This window comes from Annulohypoxylon maeteangense (assembly GCF_022496945.1).
Source record: "Annulohypoxylon maeteangense strain CBS 123835 unplaced genomic scaffold GGS22scaffold_3, whole genome shotgun sequence".
NCBI lineage: Eukaryota > Fungi > Ascomycota > Sordariomycetes > Xylariales > Hypoxylaceae > Annulohypoxylon > Annulohypoxylon maeteangense.
This window is the reverse complement of record NW_025953250.1, coordinates 2539360-2555637: the sequence shown is the minus strand read 5'-3', so window position 1 is coordinate 2555637 and position 16278 is coordinate 2539360. Positions and strand designations below refer to the sequence as shown.

Here is a 16278-nt window from a genome sequence, read left to right as displayed (position 1 = left end):
TAGCGATACAGCTTGTTGCTGTTATTGCTACGCTCGTCCCCTTACCGTCGGGTTTTGATTGAGAAATTAGGGAAGGATACGGCGGTAGAGTTGAGCGACGAGGGTGTTGGTGTAGCAAACGAGGAAAGGAAAAAAGAAAAGAAAAGCAAAGCAAAGCAAAAGCAAAAAGCACAGTCAAGCAAAAGCAGAAGCAAAAGCAGAAGCAAAATTGACGTCTACCTATTTCCTACCACACCTACTACGACATATACACACACATACACACATACAGTAGTGGACATTACATCCAATACCTATTCCCATACCTATACCTATACCTCCATATACCTCCATATACCTCCAGGGCTGTACAGATTCTGCATATTCCGCACCTTTACACACTTAGCACAATTGCCTTTTTTTCCTAGTTACATACGCCAATACGCCGCCATACGCCATAATTTAGGGAACTCCTCTTCTTCTCCGCCCAATCTCTCGAAAGCTGTGAGGTCCACGGGTGCTGTGTTTTTTTTAACGGGGGGTCTTGGCGTCACATAGCAAGCTTTTCGCTTTTCGTCAATTCTTTTTCCATTTCGCCCATTTTGCCCGTCCCTGTTTCACGCTTTTTCCCATACGCATACCCGAACAACCTTGACAACCTGGGCAACTTGGGAAATTTGTTGTCGCGAAATCTACTTTCTAAAATTACAACCACATTTTATTCCTACTTCCTATCGCCTTCCCCATCCAGACTTTATATATCGACATCGATTGCGTGAGCCCACCGGCCAGCCAACCATTTTCTATTCATCCATAGATACTATTCTAGCCCTTTACCATTCTAGGCCGTACGATCAGGTCATCAGCGACGATTAACCCCCTGGTCCGTTCCCGCCTTATGCAAACCCCCTCCTTTCGCTTGTCCTGACCTGGGCTGCCCGGATTGTCTGGAAGTGAGCGGCTGAAGGAACTTGCTGTGGTGCCTGCTGATGTCGAACCATACTTGCATCTCATGATCGTACCAGCACCAGTGCCACCACAATGACTGATCAGCAAGAAGCTTCCGACCTCTTCGGTCTTGATGAAAACGGCCCGTATTACCAAGATAACAACAACAACCCGAGCAACGGGGACGCAACGTTGACCGAAACTAACGCCGCCAACCAACAATTTTACAGCGACCCTAATTGGACCTTTCAAGATACTCCTCCATATGACACATACGACACTAATAATTTTTATCAAGATGATTGGGCTTTAGGTCCTCAATCAGAACTCGATCATGGCTTACCGTCGCAACCCCAGGTGTCGGCGCCGCAGCAATCCGCTGCGGTTGTCCCGTCTTCCATCGCTACTGGTCCGTCAAATTCGCTTCCGACAGCAGGTCCAGTGGGAGCCACGACGACGCTTCAGGTTCGACCTAACGGTGCCGGGCCGCGAGGGTTGACTGAGGAGCAACGGCAGAAACTACAAAGTATTGCTATGCCTGCGCAAATTCACTACCGATCCCCCAAGAGCGAAGCAAGTCCCGATTCTGCCGGTCCCGTATACAAGTCGTCTTCCATATCGTCGCCCGAAGATCAGAGCCTATCGTCCAAATCAAATAGTCGCAAGCGAAAGTCCTCGATAGATGTTGACGATGACGATGACGACGACCTTGATAGCCACCAACCGGTGAAGAAAACTGCGCATAACATGATCGAAAAGAGGTATCGCACTAATCTCAACGACAAGATAGCCGCTTTACGAGATAGTGTACCGAGTCTGCGCATCATGTCAAAGAGTGCTCGGGGAGAGGATACGACGGAAGATAGGGAGGAACTACACGGCTTGACGCCGGCGCATAAGTTAAACAAGGCAACAGTGCGTCTCCTATCGCATTCTATCAAGTCGTTACTATAACTAAACTCTTTGCAGGTTTTAAGCAAAGCTACCGAATATATTCGGCATCTAGAGAAAAGAAATCTCCGGCTTATCGACGAGAACTCTGCCATGTCGCAACGAATAGCCGCCTTTGAGAAACTGTTTATGGCTGGTGCGATGAACGGCGCAGTTAGCCCCCTACAGCAGGGAACACCGTCCACACCTATACAATACTCGCACGAACCTAATGGCTACGCGAATTCTGCTATGAACACTCCAGGCCGCCCCGATCCCCAAGGCATGATCCAAGTTCCCGATGATATGAAACGTATTATCGCCGCCCAATTAGTGACAAATCAACCATACCCGGTACCACAACAGCCGTACAGAGGCAATCCTACTATGATTCGCCAACAACAGATCCAGCCACAGCAGCATCACATACAGGCAAGAGGCTGGCAGAATGCTGGTCCCTACTTCGGAAAGTTGATGGTCGGTTCCCTAGCAGGATTGATGCTTTTGGAAGCTGCTCGCGAGAAGGAGCAAAGCAACGAGACACCAGAGGGTCGCGGCCTTTTCGCCCTCCCCATACAGCTCCTTAGGTTCCTTACATCTTCGCTAAGTGTCGATTTTATGGGCTATAGCATTCATGGTTCCCAAGTGTTATACTCTATCCGGATCGCATTGCTATTCTGCTGTCTCGGATGGGTTATCATTTCTACATTTGCAGAGCGCAGGGCACCAGGCAAGGATGGCCTTAAACAAAAACAGATATCTTTGAAAGCGGTGCCCTCTTTAGCTTCACCCATTCACGTGCGTCGCCAGGCGTGGCTCACTGCTATCCAGACAGTTTGGGTCCCTCGCCACAACTTCTTCCTCGAGGCCGCCGCTCTGTGCCTCAAGACAGCCAAACTGAGCCTTCGGAATCTCATCGGAATCCACGGTTACCAGATGCTAACAGGCCTCACTGAAGACCAGGAGCTTGCCCGTGTTAAGGCTTGGGCAATTGCTTTAGACGCTCAACTTGCCGGAGGAGATGTCGAAATCAGCAAGAGCCGACTCACGCTAACCCTGCTGGCTTCCGGAACCCTCCCCACAACTCCGCTGCGACTAATGCTGAAAGCCCTTCATATCCGTGTCCTCTTATGGGAAGTTGGCCTCTCCGGTATGCAAATTGGCGTCTTAAATACCTTGGCGTCGAAACTAGCGAGGTCAAAATGGAACGAAGCGAAACAACTGCACAGACTCTTAACACAGCTTCGACGTGGCGGCCAAGAACAATCTGATGATGACCTCCCGGATCATCTAGCTGCCCTCCTTGAACATGACTGCGACGCTGTCTTGAACCAAAGCATCGTCCAAAGAGTACATAACCTCGCTTGGAACCGCCCGACTGACCACAATGCTATCGGGATCATTGATGGCATGGATACCGTGGTAGACGATGTAGCAATCCGCTCTCCAATGGATGCGGTTGCAGCTTGGTGGTCTAATATCACACTGCAAGGTGCACTTACGAAGAGTCTTCTTACCAAGGAAGAGGATGATCCAGAAGCAGTTCAGCAAATTGAGGATGAAATATCCCTAGCTATCAGGACCGCTCCGATCGGATGCATCGCCCAAAACCGTGCCTTAGTTGCGCGTGCCTTGCTCATTGAGGAGAAACGAAGCATGAATATCATGGCTGCGTTACAAGCTATTGGCCCTGTAACACCGGTTCTCTCCTCGCCGAACAGTCCTACCGGTAGTCCAGCTCGCGGTACTCCGTCACCACCCCCCACTCCTATCAAGTCACTTCCTCCTTCGCTCGTCATGACGACCGAAATGCGTACTTCCCTTCTTTGTGCCATGGCTATCGCACACCTTCAAAAGTTTTCTCCGCCCGAGGAGCCGGTCGACATATACGCCGTGATTGATCAGATCCACCCTGTTAGCGACATGGGATTACTTGGTTACGCAGCAACCTTTAAGTTGATGGACCGACTTGCAAGCCACGAATTCGCAGCTGAAGCATGCAGTGACACGCTTGAGCGCCTCTCGGGTACACTAAGAATCTGGACCGGAAAGGACTGCGGGCTAGAGTCAAACGTGAGACATCAAATGGTTGAACGATGTCTAACCGTCACTCGTGGTGTTATGGGGATGAACCTTGATACCGACACCGGCTACGGAAGTAGTGAGTATTCATCCAATCTCATCATCACATACCCTCATACCTCTCTCATATTAATCCTTTCATTGCCGACTTCAATCCCTTTCATAAACATTAGTCTCTGAATTAGCATACAACTTCTATATCGTCGAAACAGACACCAACTGATTAATTAAGCTACAGTGAGCGAGAACGAGAATGAGCAAGAGAATTCATCCGATTCGGAATTTACAACTAAAGAGAAGCTTCCCGAGGTCAAGATCGAAACGGAGTTGCTTACATCTACTTAAAATCTACGGCTCCAATTTCTATTTTTTTCTAATTTAATCGGGCTAAGTCCCAGCCAGTCTGGCGATACGACGATCTACATATATATCCCGCACATCGCCCAACCATGTCGTAACCTAAACGACGGTTAGGGCATCACGATTCGAATAGCGGAGGTCATGTATTGATGACATTGACGATCACCACTTCCACGTAGCTTACCACGTTCACATTCTTCTACTCTACTATGACTACTTTGCCACATATATCATTCAGCTATTCTAACCTAACACCTAACCTAACCTAACCTAAACTTACCTGACCTGGCGCTACGTGCGGGATCGTTACAATATACATATATGAGGGACATGGTCCGGCTCAAAAAAATTCGCGGGGCGTTCTGGGAAAGGCGGGAACGTGCTTTACGGTCCTGCTGGTAGAATGGACAACCTTGGGGTTCGAATGCCGGCGCTTTTCGGAGACGATAGAGAAGGACAGGGACAACTTGATGGTTTTTACTTGTGCATCCGACGCGCATCTCAGCGGCGCAACAGTACCGACAAAATAGTATATAATTAAAGCAATTGCTTATTGCTACATATCTGTCACGTTCCAAGCAAAGCAACATTTGCGGACCGCGTCTCCAGCTAAGGCTATAAACCCAAGCCTGTTCGGAATGAATCAATAAAGACAAGATATTACTAAAAGCAAACCTAAGATGGCGAGATACTACGTGCCAGCATACATATGTCTAACTACCCCGTGCTTATTATAACTATACGCGAGCATTTCCATTCGAACAGAAGCAGGACAGCGGCGAGGCAAGCAGAAACGAGATCTACCCCATTCCCTCTCCCGCCTTTTAATCGTGTCGGCTGATTGACTACGACTCTAGAATGAAACATCGTATACGAAAAGCAAAAATCGCAACAGAAATTCGCCCCGGTCGCGTTTTAGGTCGCTCCTTTTATTGTAACCTAGGTAAGTAATTGATAGGTAGTAGGTAAGTAAGTTGTTACTTTTTACTGCTGCTGCTGCACGTCACTGCGGCACGCCGTCTGCGCCTCGATCTTGCCTCGCAGGTGGTGCCATCCCGTCGCTTCCGGTCGTCCCGGGTCCCGGAGGTTCGGGATGGGTGTTGCGGGATGGAGAGACGGGGAAGGGGCCGGTGCTTGGACGTCATATAGGTAGGTATGATGAGGATTACTGGTTTGGGTATGTTTGTTTTTGAAGCTTATTACCTACTTAGCAAGCCAGCTAGCCACTTGGACGGGTGAGTAGGTACCTAGGTAGATTTTCCACGAATGCTCAGCCGTGGAGATGCTTGCATTCGTGTTTATGCATGCATATGGAATGGCATAGAAATTGGTAATGGTTAGGAAAGCAGAGGCACTAGTGCGGATGTGGTATATATAACCTGTCCATTCATATGTCTATCTGTCTGTTTTCGTCGAAAGACGTTGAGATAGATATCTTACAGGTAGGTAGGTATTATACGTACATGAAACCAATATATTAGCTATCTAGCAGTAGCTTAGCTGTCCAGTTAGGGGTCATCAGCTGGGTACCTAGTAGGTACAGCTAAGCAGCAGGTAAGGTAGGTAAATGCAGGAGATTCCGCTTAGGGCTTACATATTTTTCGCATAATAGGTACCTGCGAGCTGGAGCAACTGGACGAGCCGGAGAGCTGGGTTGGTCGATCAGCAGTATGTACCTATCGTGGCTCACTTTCCCCCCGCAGGTTTAGAGACGCGAGCTTACGTGCATCGTCTGCATGTTCATAGAGAATGGGGAACTTTACTCGGCGCCTTTCTCCGCGGGTTGGGCTTACTCAGCACTCATTATGTATGTACCGCTTTCTTACATAGGTACACCTATCCCAAGACGGTAGATAGCTTGGGCGCCGAGGAGACGGAAACTTGGTATTCGGGTTAGCTTACCCTGTCAGATATGTATGTTTGTATGTAGGCCTGGTGGGTATGGTATCCTTTCTTCGCTGCTCTGCGAGAACGACGCCACTGGCTCGACTTGGGATGGCATGCACATCTTATATACCTATGTAGTGCTCACACACCGAGCTGACCGAGTAGCATTTAGACCCGAAGGATTGGCACTTTCGCCTCGGCGAGGTATGGGACTTATGTAGGGACCAACGAGAAGTTGTATTCGCGATTTATACGATGGTTGCTTTCTGTCTACCTACCTTGGTGCTTGGTATGGAATGAAATGTTGACAAGAAGGTATGTATAGGTACTGAAAAGTTATGTGCGTATATCCCGCAAGCCGAAAACCCGAGATCAAGGGGCGCGCGTGGTGTTGCCCCTATCCGACATGTTGGGACTGTTGCGTGTAACGTCTGTATAAAGTCCAGCTGGCTACACAAGCACCCACAGGCAATAAATGCAGAGTACAACTTGTCAACCGGCGAGGAAAGACGGATACATCACCTTTGTAACTAGTACCTAACGTAATGAGGTCCAGCTCGTAACATCCAGCAAATGCAAGCCGCAGCACACACCTCAAACACACCCAAGAAGAAGCGAACCGGTAGCGAAACGCGTCGGCCAGCGTGGCTTGGCTGATCTTGGGGTTCATTTTATATTGATATTAACCCCATTTCGATGGCCACGGGCATTAAATACGCTGCATACCTAATTCGTACTCAATGTATTATACATATACGCTTCGAGGGCGGTCTCAACGCGGGCCAGAACCTTGGCTACGTGAACTTTTATGCACATGATGTATGTACCTGTATAATTTGGCCAGACATGTAGGTAAGTACGTTTAGGTATGTGATATGCGCGTGTGCGTTATGTATGTAGGTATGTATATATGTATGTACGTATTATGTAGTATGTAGCAGCCCATGTGGACGGGGCATGATCGGCGAATAGGTCCCGGACATTTTACATTTCCATACGTACCTGGGTCATCAGCAGCACGACATTTCCCGCGCTGTTGTCGTCGGGCGCTCGGGTAGGGCTGATTGACCTACCACGTACGTAGATTCAGCAGGCAGAGCGGCTCGTAACGTAGGACGACGAACGACCTACCCAGGTAGGCTTGGACGAGTATCACTACCTATCTGTATCTGTCCATCCACGAAACATACCTCACCTACATACATAATAGGTAGTGCATTTTTGCAGATAGGTCGACACCCCGGAATCATAACAGCGACATTGTATCAAAAAAAACAAACGGAATTGATAGTTCCGCCGAAGCTACCCAGTCTCGATATTTCCAACGGGAATTACAGAGACTTTGGACGTCCGTTCGAGGTCATATGACGGGTCCCAGGACGCAGGCCGTCAGCTTCGTCTATGCAGTGTCACGGCAGCTACCGGCGGGGCACTCGTCTGGAATGTACCGTACAAATCCAACGGCCGGGGCGTCGGACAGGTGTGTGTAAAAGTGTGTGTGTATGCGATTTGCACCTCGAAATTTTACATTTCCTACTGTATGTATTTCCGAGTTGGTCGACCCATGGCAACCTATCTTCCTTGTATGGAAGTCGGTATGCTACGATAAGGGCGCGCATCCAGCAAGATCTTGCGTGTAGTCCCTAAATCCTAAAGGCGAAGGGGCTAACTACGGGGTTTAGGGTGACCAGGCCTATCTTGTTTTCGCCTTAGCAAGGTTGTTTAGAGTCATACCGACGGGACTTGATGGCCACTCGAAAATGTCCGTTTGATATCAAGGTCGCGATAGGTCATTTTGGGGGCCAGAGATTGTGGAAAAGTGAAATAGGTATCGTTACGGAGATAATCGACGGACGAATCGGCGTGAGTCAGCAGTCCCTGCACGGCTGCTGACAAATGTCCATAACCCGTTTTACACCTACCTACCTAGACGTCCTTTAGGCAAAATAGGACGCCTCAACTTCATCGCCATACTATCGCACTACCTATCTTGACCGCCAGAAAGGCCAAAAAAGAAAAAGAAAAAAAGCCTCGCTGCCCTTATCCCTTGCGACACCGAATTATCACGTAGTATTTGGTATAGGGTCATATGCAAACTATGCGCTAGGCTACTTGGCTTTTTGAGGCTCGGGGGATACGATACCTAGATTATGGTATGATCTATACGGGTTGACCGGCAGCCTTGGGTGGGACGGCGTCAAGAGCCGCATATTGCGTGGCTCTGAAAATGGGTTGGAATCTAAATGGTTCAAAGAAGTAAGGTTGCTCTGGAGGCAAATTTTATGCCTTAGAGGTCAGGTTATTGGTTGCCTCGTAGTCGTAGTTACGAGTTCTCCGGTTCAAAGTTCTGTCGTGATACGTAAATCTACCTAGTATTTCATATAGTGTTACCTCGTTCTTGAAAACGTGTCAAAATTTTACCGAAGTAATCGAATAGATAGAAACCTTCGAGTCTCTAGATGTAACTCCGCGGATATATGCCTAGGTGTTCATCTTAACTTTTCAGCCTCTCGTGGCTCGTAGATTGAAATGGCCACAGCAATATACACCTGTCACCTATTTACAGTTCCCCCTATTCCTTATCCCCTCTAATAGTACATACGTAGCGCACCTTTGCCACATGTCATAATCCGGCGAGCCTTTGCCTATCGTACAACTGACGGAACTGACACTCCGCTTTACCCCGTAGACTTCGTTCAACTCTGCCCGGTCCGACTTAGTTAGTTTTGAGATGCTATTTGATCATTCTTTTGGGTTAGCCTCTGGTGGTTTATTCTCCGGTTCGATCGCCGCGATATACTTCAGCTCCAGCTTGAAAGGACCTTCCTGTGCGCCGAAGAAACTATGCAAAACTCAGTAAGCATGCTACATGGAACGTGGGAAGATATCGCAATGACTCACCTTCGCATCAAAATCCCTATCCGCTTGATACGATCTATGCGCAAAGGCTCCGTATCCTGTACCGGTACGCCCCGGTACGTAGGCCTAAAGTCTTCCCACCGCACACTAACTTCGCTGTCTGTTGAAGGTACAAAATCGAACTCCCAGCTCACAGTGCTTTCTTCATACACGTCCTCAGTGCGCTTAGGAGGTACCTCATCCTTGAGCACGAGTGTGTACCTTTTGCCGTCGCTGGCACCGACGCCAAGCCGGAGCCCCTGATAATCGAACAGGTCCCAATTCTGTGGGTCAACGGTGCGCTGAGACGCAAACCCGGCCCCCTTCAGGACTTTAATATCCAGCATGCCGTGGAATGTGACTATGTTCGAGCCTGACGAGCACTCTAGGTAGCTCCTACTCTTACCACCGCGCACGCGGTCGTCCGAGGAGCTCCACGCGTTCTCATTCCATGACCTTTTATGGTGTAAATGTCAGCAACGGTGGATAAGGGGTAAGCGCCAAGCTTGGCATTTTTTGAATTCGAAGATGGGAGCTAACTCACTTATATCCGCCAAATAGGTAGAAATTAGGTTCGCTCGTGGCCATGATAAGTAACTTTATAGGCGCGATCAATGTCAAAACCTGCAGATAAGTCTTTTCGATCCCGTGACAGTATTTAAGTTGGAAAATAGGCGCTTTTTAAGAAACTATCCCTTTATAAACCCAATAAAAGGGGTAAATTCTAAGTATCAGGAGAAAGATAAGGTATATGTGAATAGAATTATAGATAAATATATTGGTAGCTAATTAGCGCGTAGGTAGATCTCACGGACTCTCAACTGCTGAAATTGTATATTTGACAGCGGCCAACATGCTCCGGGACGGGAATCTCGAGCAGATCATACATCGCTCGGTTGAAGCTTGAGATCCACGGTACTGGAGCAGAGCCCTGAAGGTCAGTGCTAACGTAACCTTGCTTAGTGAAAATGAGCTACCCAGATAACGTGCACCCGGGTATTCGGGTGGCGTTTGATAATGTCGTCAATTGTTGTTAGGAAGAAAAGAACGAAAGCAAGCTGCGGAATTGAATTTTCTTCGAATCTTCCAATATATGCGCTAGATAGTCCCTTAACCTCATTGACAACGTTAAAATCAAATGTTATATCATTGATGTTGGTATATGTAACTGGATACTTTCGAAGTTGTACGTTGTGGAGATAATCGATGTATGTATGTAGTAATGTCTGTGCCTCTTTCTATGTAATGTGTAATGTATTAGGAATAGCCGCCTTGTCGGGAAAGAACCCCTGGCCGCGATAGGCTCACAAGCTTGTAATGTGGGGCTATAGAGTTGTACTAGGTACCCGTACCAAGACCCGACCGACCCAAAGGGAGTAATGTGGCTCCGAATCACATCAGCCACCTTTCTCTTCTAGTCTTTTATCTATGAGGTCAACTCTATATCACTTCCGTTTAGAGAGCCTAGTCGCCGACCCTTATCTCCCTGTTATCTCCATTGCTTATTTTCCTTTATGTATGGACTTAATCATGTACGATGATGCTGCTATCCGCTTCATTGTCTGTGCTACCACATACTGCCGAAGGCAATTCCTCTGATGATCGCGCACTTCCTCTTCGGCTGAATTACCACGACTGCACGATCCGACATGTCTCGGATCCCTCTATCCTGGAAAGGCAGAAGCATGGGCAGATCAGTAGTTCGGGTGAGTGGGAATAGACGGACCATTCGTCTGCCCGATTAACGATGATGCTATTTTATGCTTAGTTATATTCAGTTATTGTTTGTCAGTTAATAGTCTAATAATATTCACTACACTTCGCTCTACTCATCTACTCAGTAAACACATGTTATTACCAATTACAACTGCAGCTTACAACACTATAACGATCTATTCCGCCGAACCCGATTCTACGAGGATAGTCGGAGTTTAGGGACCCGGCGCATTCTCGAAATCCCCCTTGCGAGGTAGAGATCCTTCCGACGAACCTAAAGTCTTCAAAATGCACGCCATTCCCCATCCTTCACGCCGACCATGCGTACGGTCCCCGGACCAATTCCATAGTCCGAGTTGCGAAACCTCCACGCGTACGGCGCATTGGGAAAGATGGATGCATCTTGCACAATGCGATCAGGTACGGGCCAGGTCTCATATGATATATCGTTTATTGACAGCAAAGGGGCCCGGCCATGCGGCGGTCCAGCTACGAAAGTTTGCGCCTCACTATATGACGGAGTTTCTACCAAGCTTCCTATGGTCCGCCATCTCTATAAACGTCAAATTAGTTAACTCGAACTGTAAAAAAGGAAACCCGCGGCTTGCGCAGGTCGAAACCAAGATTTGACATCCCGCGACCCCTTTATTCAAGTTTATTCGATGGATCTTTTGGCTTGGCGTTGGCTCCTAAGCCGGCAGACTAATAATGCTGGCGAAGCTAATAGAGACAGAAAGGGCAGAAATGGATATCGAACAACATTCGACTTTTCGTGGTTAGGTCCCCAATTTATCCTTCTCAACATTAAATCTTTAAAGGTTAGTTTTGTTACATAGTCTGTGCGATCCGAGGAGTGCATTTGCGAAATTCGGAACTTTCTAAATTCGTCGTAATGAATTGCCTACCACCTATTGCCGGGTCTCACGTCCAGATCGCCTTGGCATGACCTCAGGGAGCCTCTTGTCGTTGGTTATCCTATGATACCCCGGTTCCAACGGTCTTTTTTCTTCATCACTGCCGTGACGTGTGAACCGTAATATCGATAACACCAACAACATGTAGTAAAATCGATAACGGCCTTCTCAATACGACCTCGGTCGTGGAGTCGGGTCTCATGTAAAGTGGAAAAAATGAGATTAGTACAAAGGCGCAAGAGTCCCGCGCCTGCCGCATTCCCACCAACATTTTATCGTGCCGTCGGGTATTTGGGGCATAACAATGTGGCACGGGAAAAAACAATGGACCATGTGATAAAAAAAAACGATGGGAAAAGACAACACAGCTACGAAGGTTGGGGCAGTAGGTAGATACGTTTTGAAAAGTCCTGAAATTCATGAAAATGAAATCGATTCGTGTCGATCTCACTCCACTGTATCGCTATCTTAGCTCGGGAGAGCCCTGTAATGCTTCATCTAACGGTTATTCCCACAAGAGTCCCCTTCTCTCAAAGAATACCCCAAGCAATAATAAAAAAGACAAAACACAGTAATAATAAACAACACCACGCTTAGCCCGGATATTCCTCAAAACCTAGACTATATGCACCTGAAAAAATAAAAACAAAAGACGAATCCCTTTCGTCCCGAGTGCGTGGTATCTCGCGCCAGTCATTCCCGAGGTTTGAAATCGTAACCCGTCCCAATCGCGTGATTCCAATCCATGCTGCCTCTTTGTCCGTCCGATGCCAGTTACCCATGCCCAATTGCATCAGGTTCTCTCCCTCGCTACCGTGGCCTCTGTTTCCTTTTCGTCGCTTCTATTCGCGGCCTATCACCGTTGGTGCGGCTGCTGCTGCTGTTGATGCCCTAGGCCGGGGGACCCGGGCATCGAGAGCGGCGTAGTCGGGTAGTCGTAGCCGGACTCAGACCCGTTGGCCGAGTGGTCGTACGAGTGTGAAAGCGGTGGGGTCTAGCGACACCGATCAGCTACGTGGTTCTCGGCGGGAGTAAGCGCGCACATGACTCACATGAGGGTTCGAGTGGTCGTACGAATTTTGTGCGTGGACATCCATCCCAGGCACGAAGCCGTAGCTCACATACGACATGGACTCTTCAGGGGGGTACGTTTCCCTCTTGATGGCATCGTTGAAGTGTGTCATAGGAGGGAGGGTACATGGCACGGCTGATGCCATATAGTTGGGGTAGCCCTCGCTGGTAGTTATCGGGTGGTGGTACGGTTGTGCCGCGTTGTAAGGAGCGAGGACTGTCATCTCGTCCGGTGGAGGATAGGCCGAGTATCCGATGAACGATGGCGAGTGTGACCGTTCCCTGTCGTCGTATGTGTGGCCGAACAGGATCTCATCGTCGTGGTTCATAGGCGGGGTGAACTGAGGAGGTTGTACCGGCTTCTGAGGGGTTGACTTCTGCGTCTTGGAAGAGCTCGTCTTCTTGGTAGTCCGGTTGTTAGATGGCGACTGCTTATCACTTCCGGTGGGGGAGGACGCGTCGTCCGAAGTTCCTGCGCGCCTCTCGAGGTCTTCCAGACGTCTCTTCAACTTCTTGCCTACAGATACTGTTAGGACTACCCTGCCAATGGGGGAGATTCTAAGCTAAGGCTGAACATACGGTAGTTGCGTTGAGCAATCCGGTTCTGTATCCTCCGGCGCTCAGCGAGATCCGAGATCTTGGTCCAGTCCTCATCAGGGTTGGCGGAGCTTGAGAATGCGCTACTCGTTCCGTGTGCTGAATACTGCCGCGGCGCGGGGGCCGCGGGATATGAATATTGGTGTTGAGACATCGCGTACATGTTGTGATATAAAGGAACAAGTTCCAAAGTCTGGGGGAGACCCGTATTTATATAAAGCTCGAAGCTATCTATAACACGAGGGTTTGGTCTAGCAAGTGGAAGGCGGGAACAGTCGAACTAGTGAATATTCACTTTGTTTGAAGTTTCCTTGAAATACTTATCGAATCGAGATGTGGTGGGACACATAACTTTCTTGAGGCGGGAGGAAGGAATCTAATATATACAAGTTGAAGGTCAGGTCCGTTCAGCCATCGAAGCCGCGTTCGAGCTGGAGAAAGGACCCCATCCTCGTCGAACCCGGTCCAAGAGGTACGGATGTACGTAGGTACGTAGATACGTATCTACGTACATAGTATATACTTTCCACGCTCCATGCAGGCATGGATGCACAGCTTTTGGACAGGGCATTCAAATGCGAGGAGGGCCTACATGCAGTCCGCTCTTTCATTGCAACCTCGTTTGGGGTGGTAGGAAAAGTGTAAGGGGGGGTGTGTGTGTTGTAGCTTCCGCTTGGGACTGGGGACTGGGGACAGACTGGGGCCAGTGCGAGAGACAACTACGCCTCAAATCCGAGGGAAGGTATGGAAGGGTAGAAGAGGTAAGAGGTAGCGGGCGATCCATGTCCCTGGTGGAACGGGTACGACGGTACGGGCGGTATGTACTATGGTGGAAGAACATGTGCGGAACAGACAGGGGTTCAATTGGAAAAGAGGGGTGTGATATTTTAAAGAACAATGATGGATGTACTGTACCTCTTCGAGAGGAGCTGTGAGCAGGGGTTAGAGGAGGGGGAGACATTTGCGCAGCAGCGACTACTGGCCTTTTACTAAATTTGCCCGAATTTTGCGATCCAAATACAAAGTACCAGCCTAACCTTACGAGGTAACGCCCTTTGGATTTACTACTTTAAAAGCAGCGTCGCTAGCTCCCCTAGAGCCCCCTGTAAATACGCCTAGTCATAGGGCTGGCTAGGCACTAACATAGAAGGTTTTATTAGCCTACTCATTTTTATTCGCTAGAAATGATGGATTTTACGAATGGACTAACTAGTACGAGGAAAATGATCTTTAGAGTTCATTCTAGTGAATTTTACATATGTAAAAGATTGAGCAATTGATTGAATGAAATTAACCTTAACAGGTAGGTAGGTACGTAGGTTAATTGTTTCTCTTTGAAAGCTAGGTACTAGTCGCTATTATCATAGGACTCAGGTATTTTAAATATTTTAGCTCAGGGCGAAGTTGAACGGATAGACAGGGTCATTTGCTGGATCAATGTCGCACTCCAGCGCTGGTATTTGAATTTCTGGAGTTTTGTTGCGCTAGGGCTAAAGCCATGATGGATTCTCATTGAACAATTTCTACGATGAGTCTAATTAGTGTCAAATGAGTCGGCAAGTCTGCGAGTTCATTGCGTACTCGGACCACTCGCAGACCAGCTTTGGATGGATTGCACGGGCAGTGACGGGATACATAACAGCAGTAGTGTAGGACCTTTTCTAAACTCGGAGCTATCTCTCTCGCCTTTCGCTTTACATCCATGCCTCACTTATGTATATTTATACTTTGATCCTTTGACGGGAGTGAAAGCGGGACGGCAGATACATAAAAGTCAAATAGGATATTTGTGTATATCCGTTGCTGTCTTTGATAGCTATAATGCGCGCTGAATTGCTAATCCTAGAAATGATTAGCGGCATAAAATTATCATGGGAACACAAACACATGGACAATCATGGCCGTGTCCCGATTTCCGAGTCCCGACGGACATCATATCATTCATGATTGTTGTCGTCATCACTACCCGCCTAACATTTTTATACTTATACATCTCTACGCAACATGCCTACCTACTAACGTACCAACACTCTTCGGCGTAGGCTGTGTAGACATCAGGTGATTGTACCGGATGCGAAAGCGTTTGAAAAGCCGTAGATAGGACATACCGAGTCATCACCAAGCTGAATACGGCGTTCATCATTTCAGACTCATATTTTTAGCTATGAGGTGAAACTGAAATCCGAAATCTGAGTACAGAGGCGTTTTATTGTTCAGTTGGAGCGATACGGCCCGAACAGTAGGTAGGTATACGAAGTCTCCCTGGCATGGAAGTTCTCTCGTAGCCAACGAAATAGGCAGACGGCATTCCATGAAGAATCCAAGGCCGTGGCTTGTGGTGTTTCCAGACGGTTGGTCTCCAGTCCTTCGAGAATCATGCATGGAAGGGAGGCTTAGACATTTCGGAATGATGTTCGGTAAGACGCCAAGCGATCAAGATCTGTGAAATGCCACATAAACTGCTAGAAATCCGCCAAAAGCGCCTTACGTAAAGCGGTAAAGCGGTAAGACGATAAAAAGGGGTTGGCGTTTTTCGGGCTATGAATCTGTTTTTTTCCTGTACGATATTTTTGGCCCCCAGCAAATAGAAAATGGTGAATGGGAATGGGAAGGTGGAAGATATTGGTAGAAGCAAAAACGGAAGTGGAAGTGTGGAAGTAACAGTGGAAAAGGCGGACCTTAGCTAGGAAAGTCTAGGGGACTAGCGATTAAAGACCCTCTTTCTGATTCGCACGTGCTTTCTAATGATACTATTTTTGGTGTGCGACCATTACAAAGCTAGTTTAACTCTTCTGATTGGCTACCAACTCCCCCCTTCTAGGGCTACTAGTCTGCTAGTAAGACTTCGAATATCCTTCTCGAATAAACCACCCCAGCTTGCCTCAAGCACTCCAGG

At 48.1% G+C, this 16278-nt stretch overlaps 3 protein-coding genes across 3 annotated transcripts; 1 reads left to right on the top strand and 2 right to left on the bottom strand.

Annotated features, from left to right (window-relative positions):
- Window positions 1-1461: 1461 nt before the first annotated feature.
- On the top strand, window positions 1462-4284 carry GGS22DRAFT_178283 (uncharacterized protein; the record flags this gene model as incomplete). The annotated part of the gene is made up of 3 exons (XM_047963570.1): window positions 1462-1842; window positions 1897-4018; window positions 4178-4284. 3 exons carry the CDS (start codon window positions 1462-1464, stop codon window positions 4282-4284), a joined length of 2610 nt encoding a protein of 869 aa, XP_047822296.1.
- Window positions 4285-8458: 4174 nt separating this feature from the next.
- GGS22DRAFT_97601 (NADH:ubiquinone oxidoreductase complex I intermediate-associated protein 30) lies at window positions 8459-9857 on the bottom strand. Its single transcript, XM_047968585.1, has 2 exons — window positions 9629-9857; window positions 8459-9540 (listed from the first exon to the last, which is right to left on the bottom strand). The coding sequence occupies exons 1-2, from the start codon at window positions 9670-9672 to the stop codon at window positions 9084-9086; spliced, it is 501 nt and encodes a 166-aa protein (XP_047822295.1). The 5' UTR covers window positions 9673-9857; the 3' UTR covers window positions 8459-9083.
- Window positions 9858-12108: 2251 nt separating this feature from the next.
- GGS22DRAFT_155934 (uncharacterized protein) lies at window positions 12109-13742 on the bottom strand. Its single transcript, XM_047960291.1, has 3 exons — window positions 13365-13742; window positions 12767-13302; window positions 12109-12708 (listed from the first exon to the last, which is right to left on the bottom strand). Exons 1-3 carry the CDS (start codon window positions 13543-13545, stop codon window positions 12571-12573), a joined length of 855 nt encoding a protein of 284 aa, XP_047822294.1. The 5' UTR covers window positions 13546-13742; the 3' UTR covers window positions 12109-12570.
- Between the last annotated feature and the right edge of the window lie 2536 nt (window positions 13743-16278).

What these genes read in the sequence shown, in the direction of transcription:
- GGS22DRAFT_97601 (XM_047968585.1), bottom strand. Translation starts at nt 9,672, where the DNA reads ATGGCCACGAGCGAACCTAATTTCTACCTATTTGGCGGATATAA. An exon ending in TACCTATTTGGCGGATATAA is followed by an intron (nt 9,541 to 9,628) that starts GTGAGTTAGCTC and finishes ACACCATAAAAG; the next exon opens with GTCATGGAATGAGAACGCGT.
- GGS22DRAFT_155934 (XM_047960291.1), bottom strand. Translation starts at nt 13,545, where the DNA reads ATGTACGCGATGTCTCAACACCAATATTCATATCCCGCGGCCCCCGCG. An exon ending in GATTGCTCAACGCAACTACC is followed by an intron (nt 13,303 to 13,364) that starts GTATGTTCAGCC and finishes CAGTATCTGTAG; the next exon opens with GCAAGAAGTTGAAGAGACGT. An exon ending in ACGACCACTCGAACCCTCAT is followed by an intron (nt 12,709 to 12,766) that starts GTGAGTCATGTG and finishes CGGTGTCGCTAG; the next exon opens with ACCCCACCGCTTTCACACTC.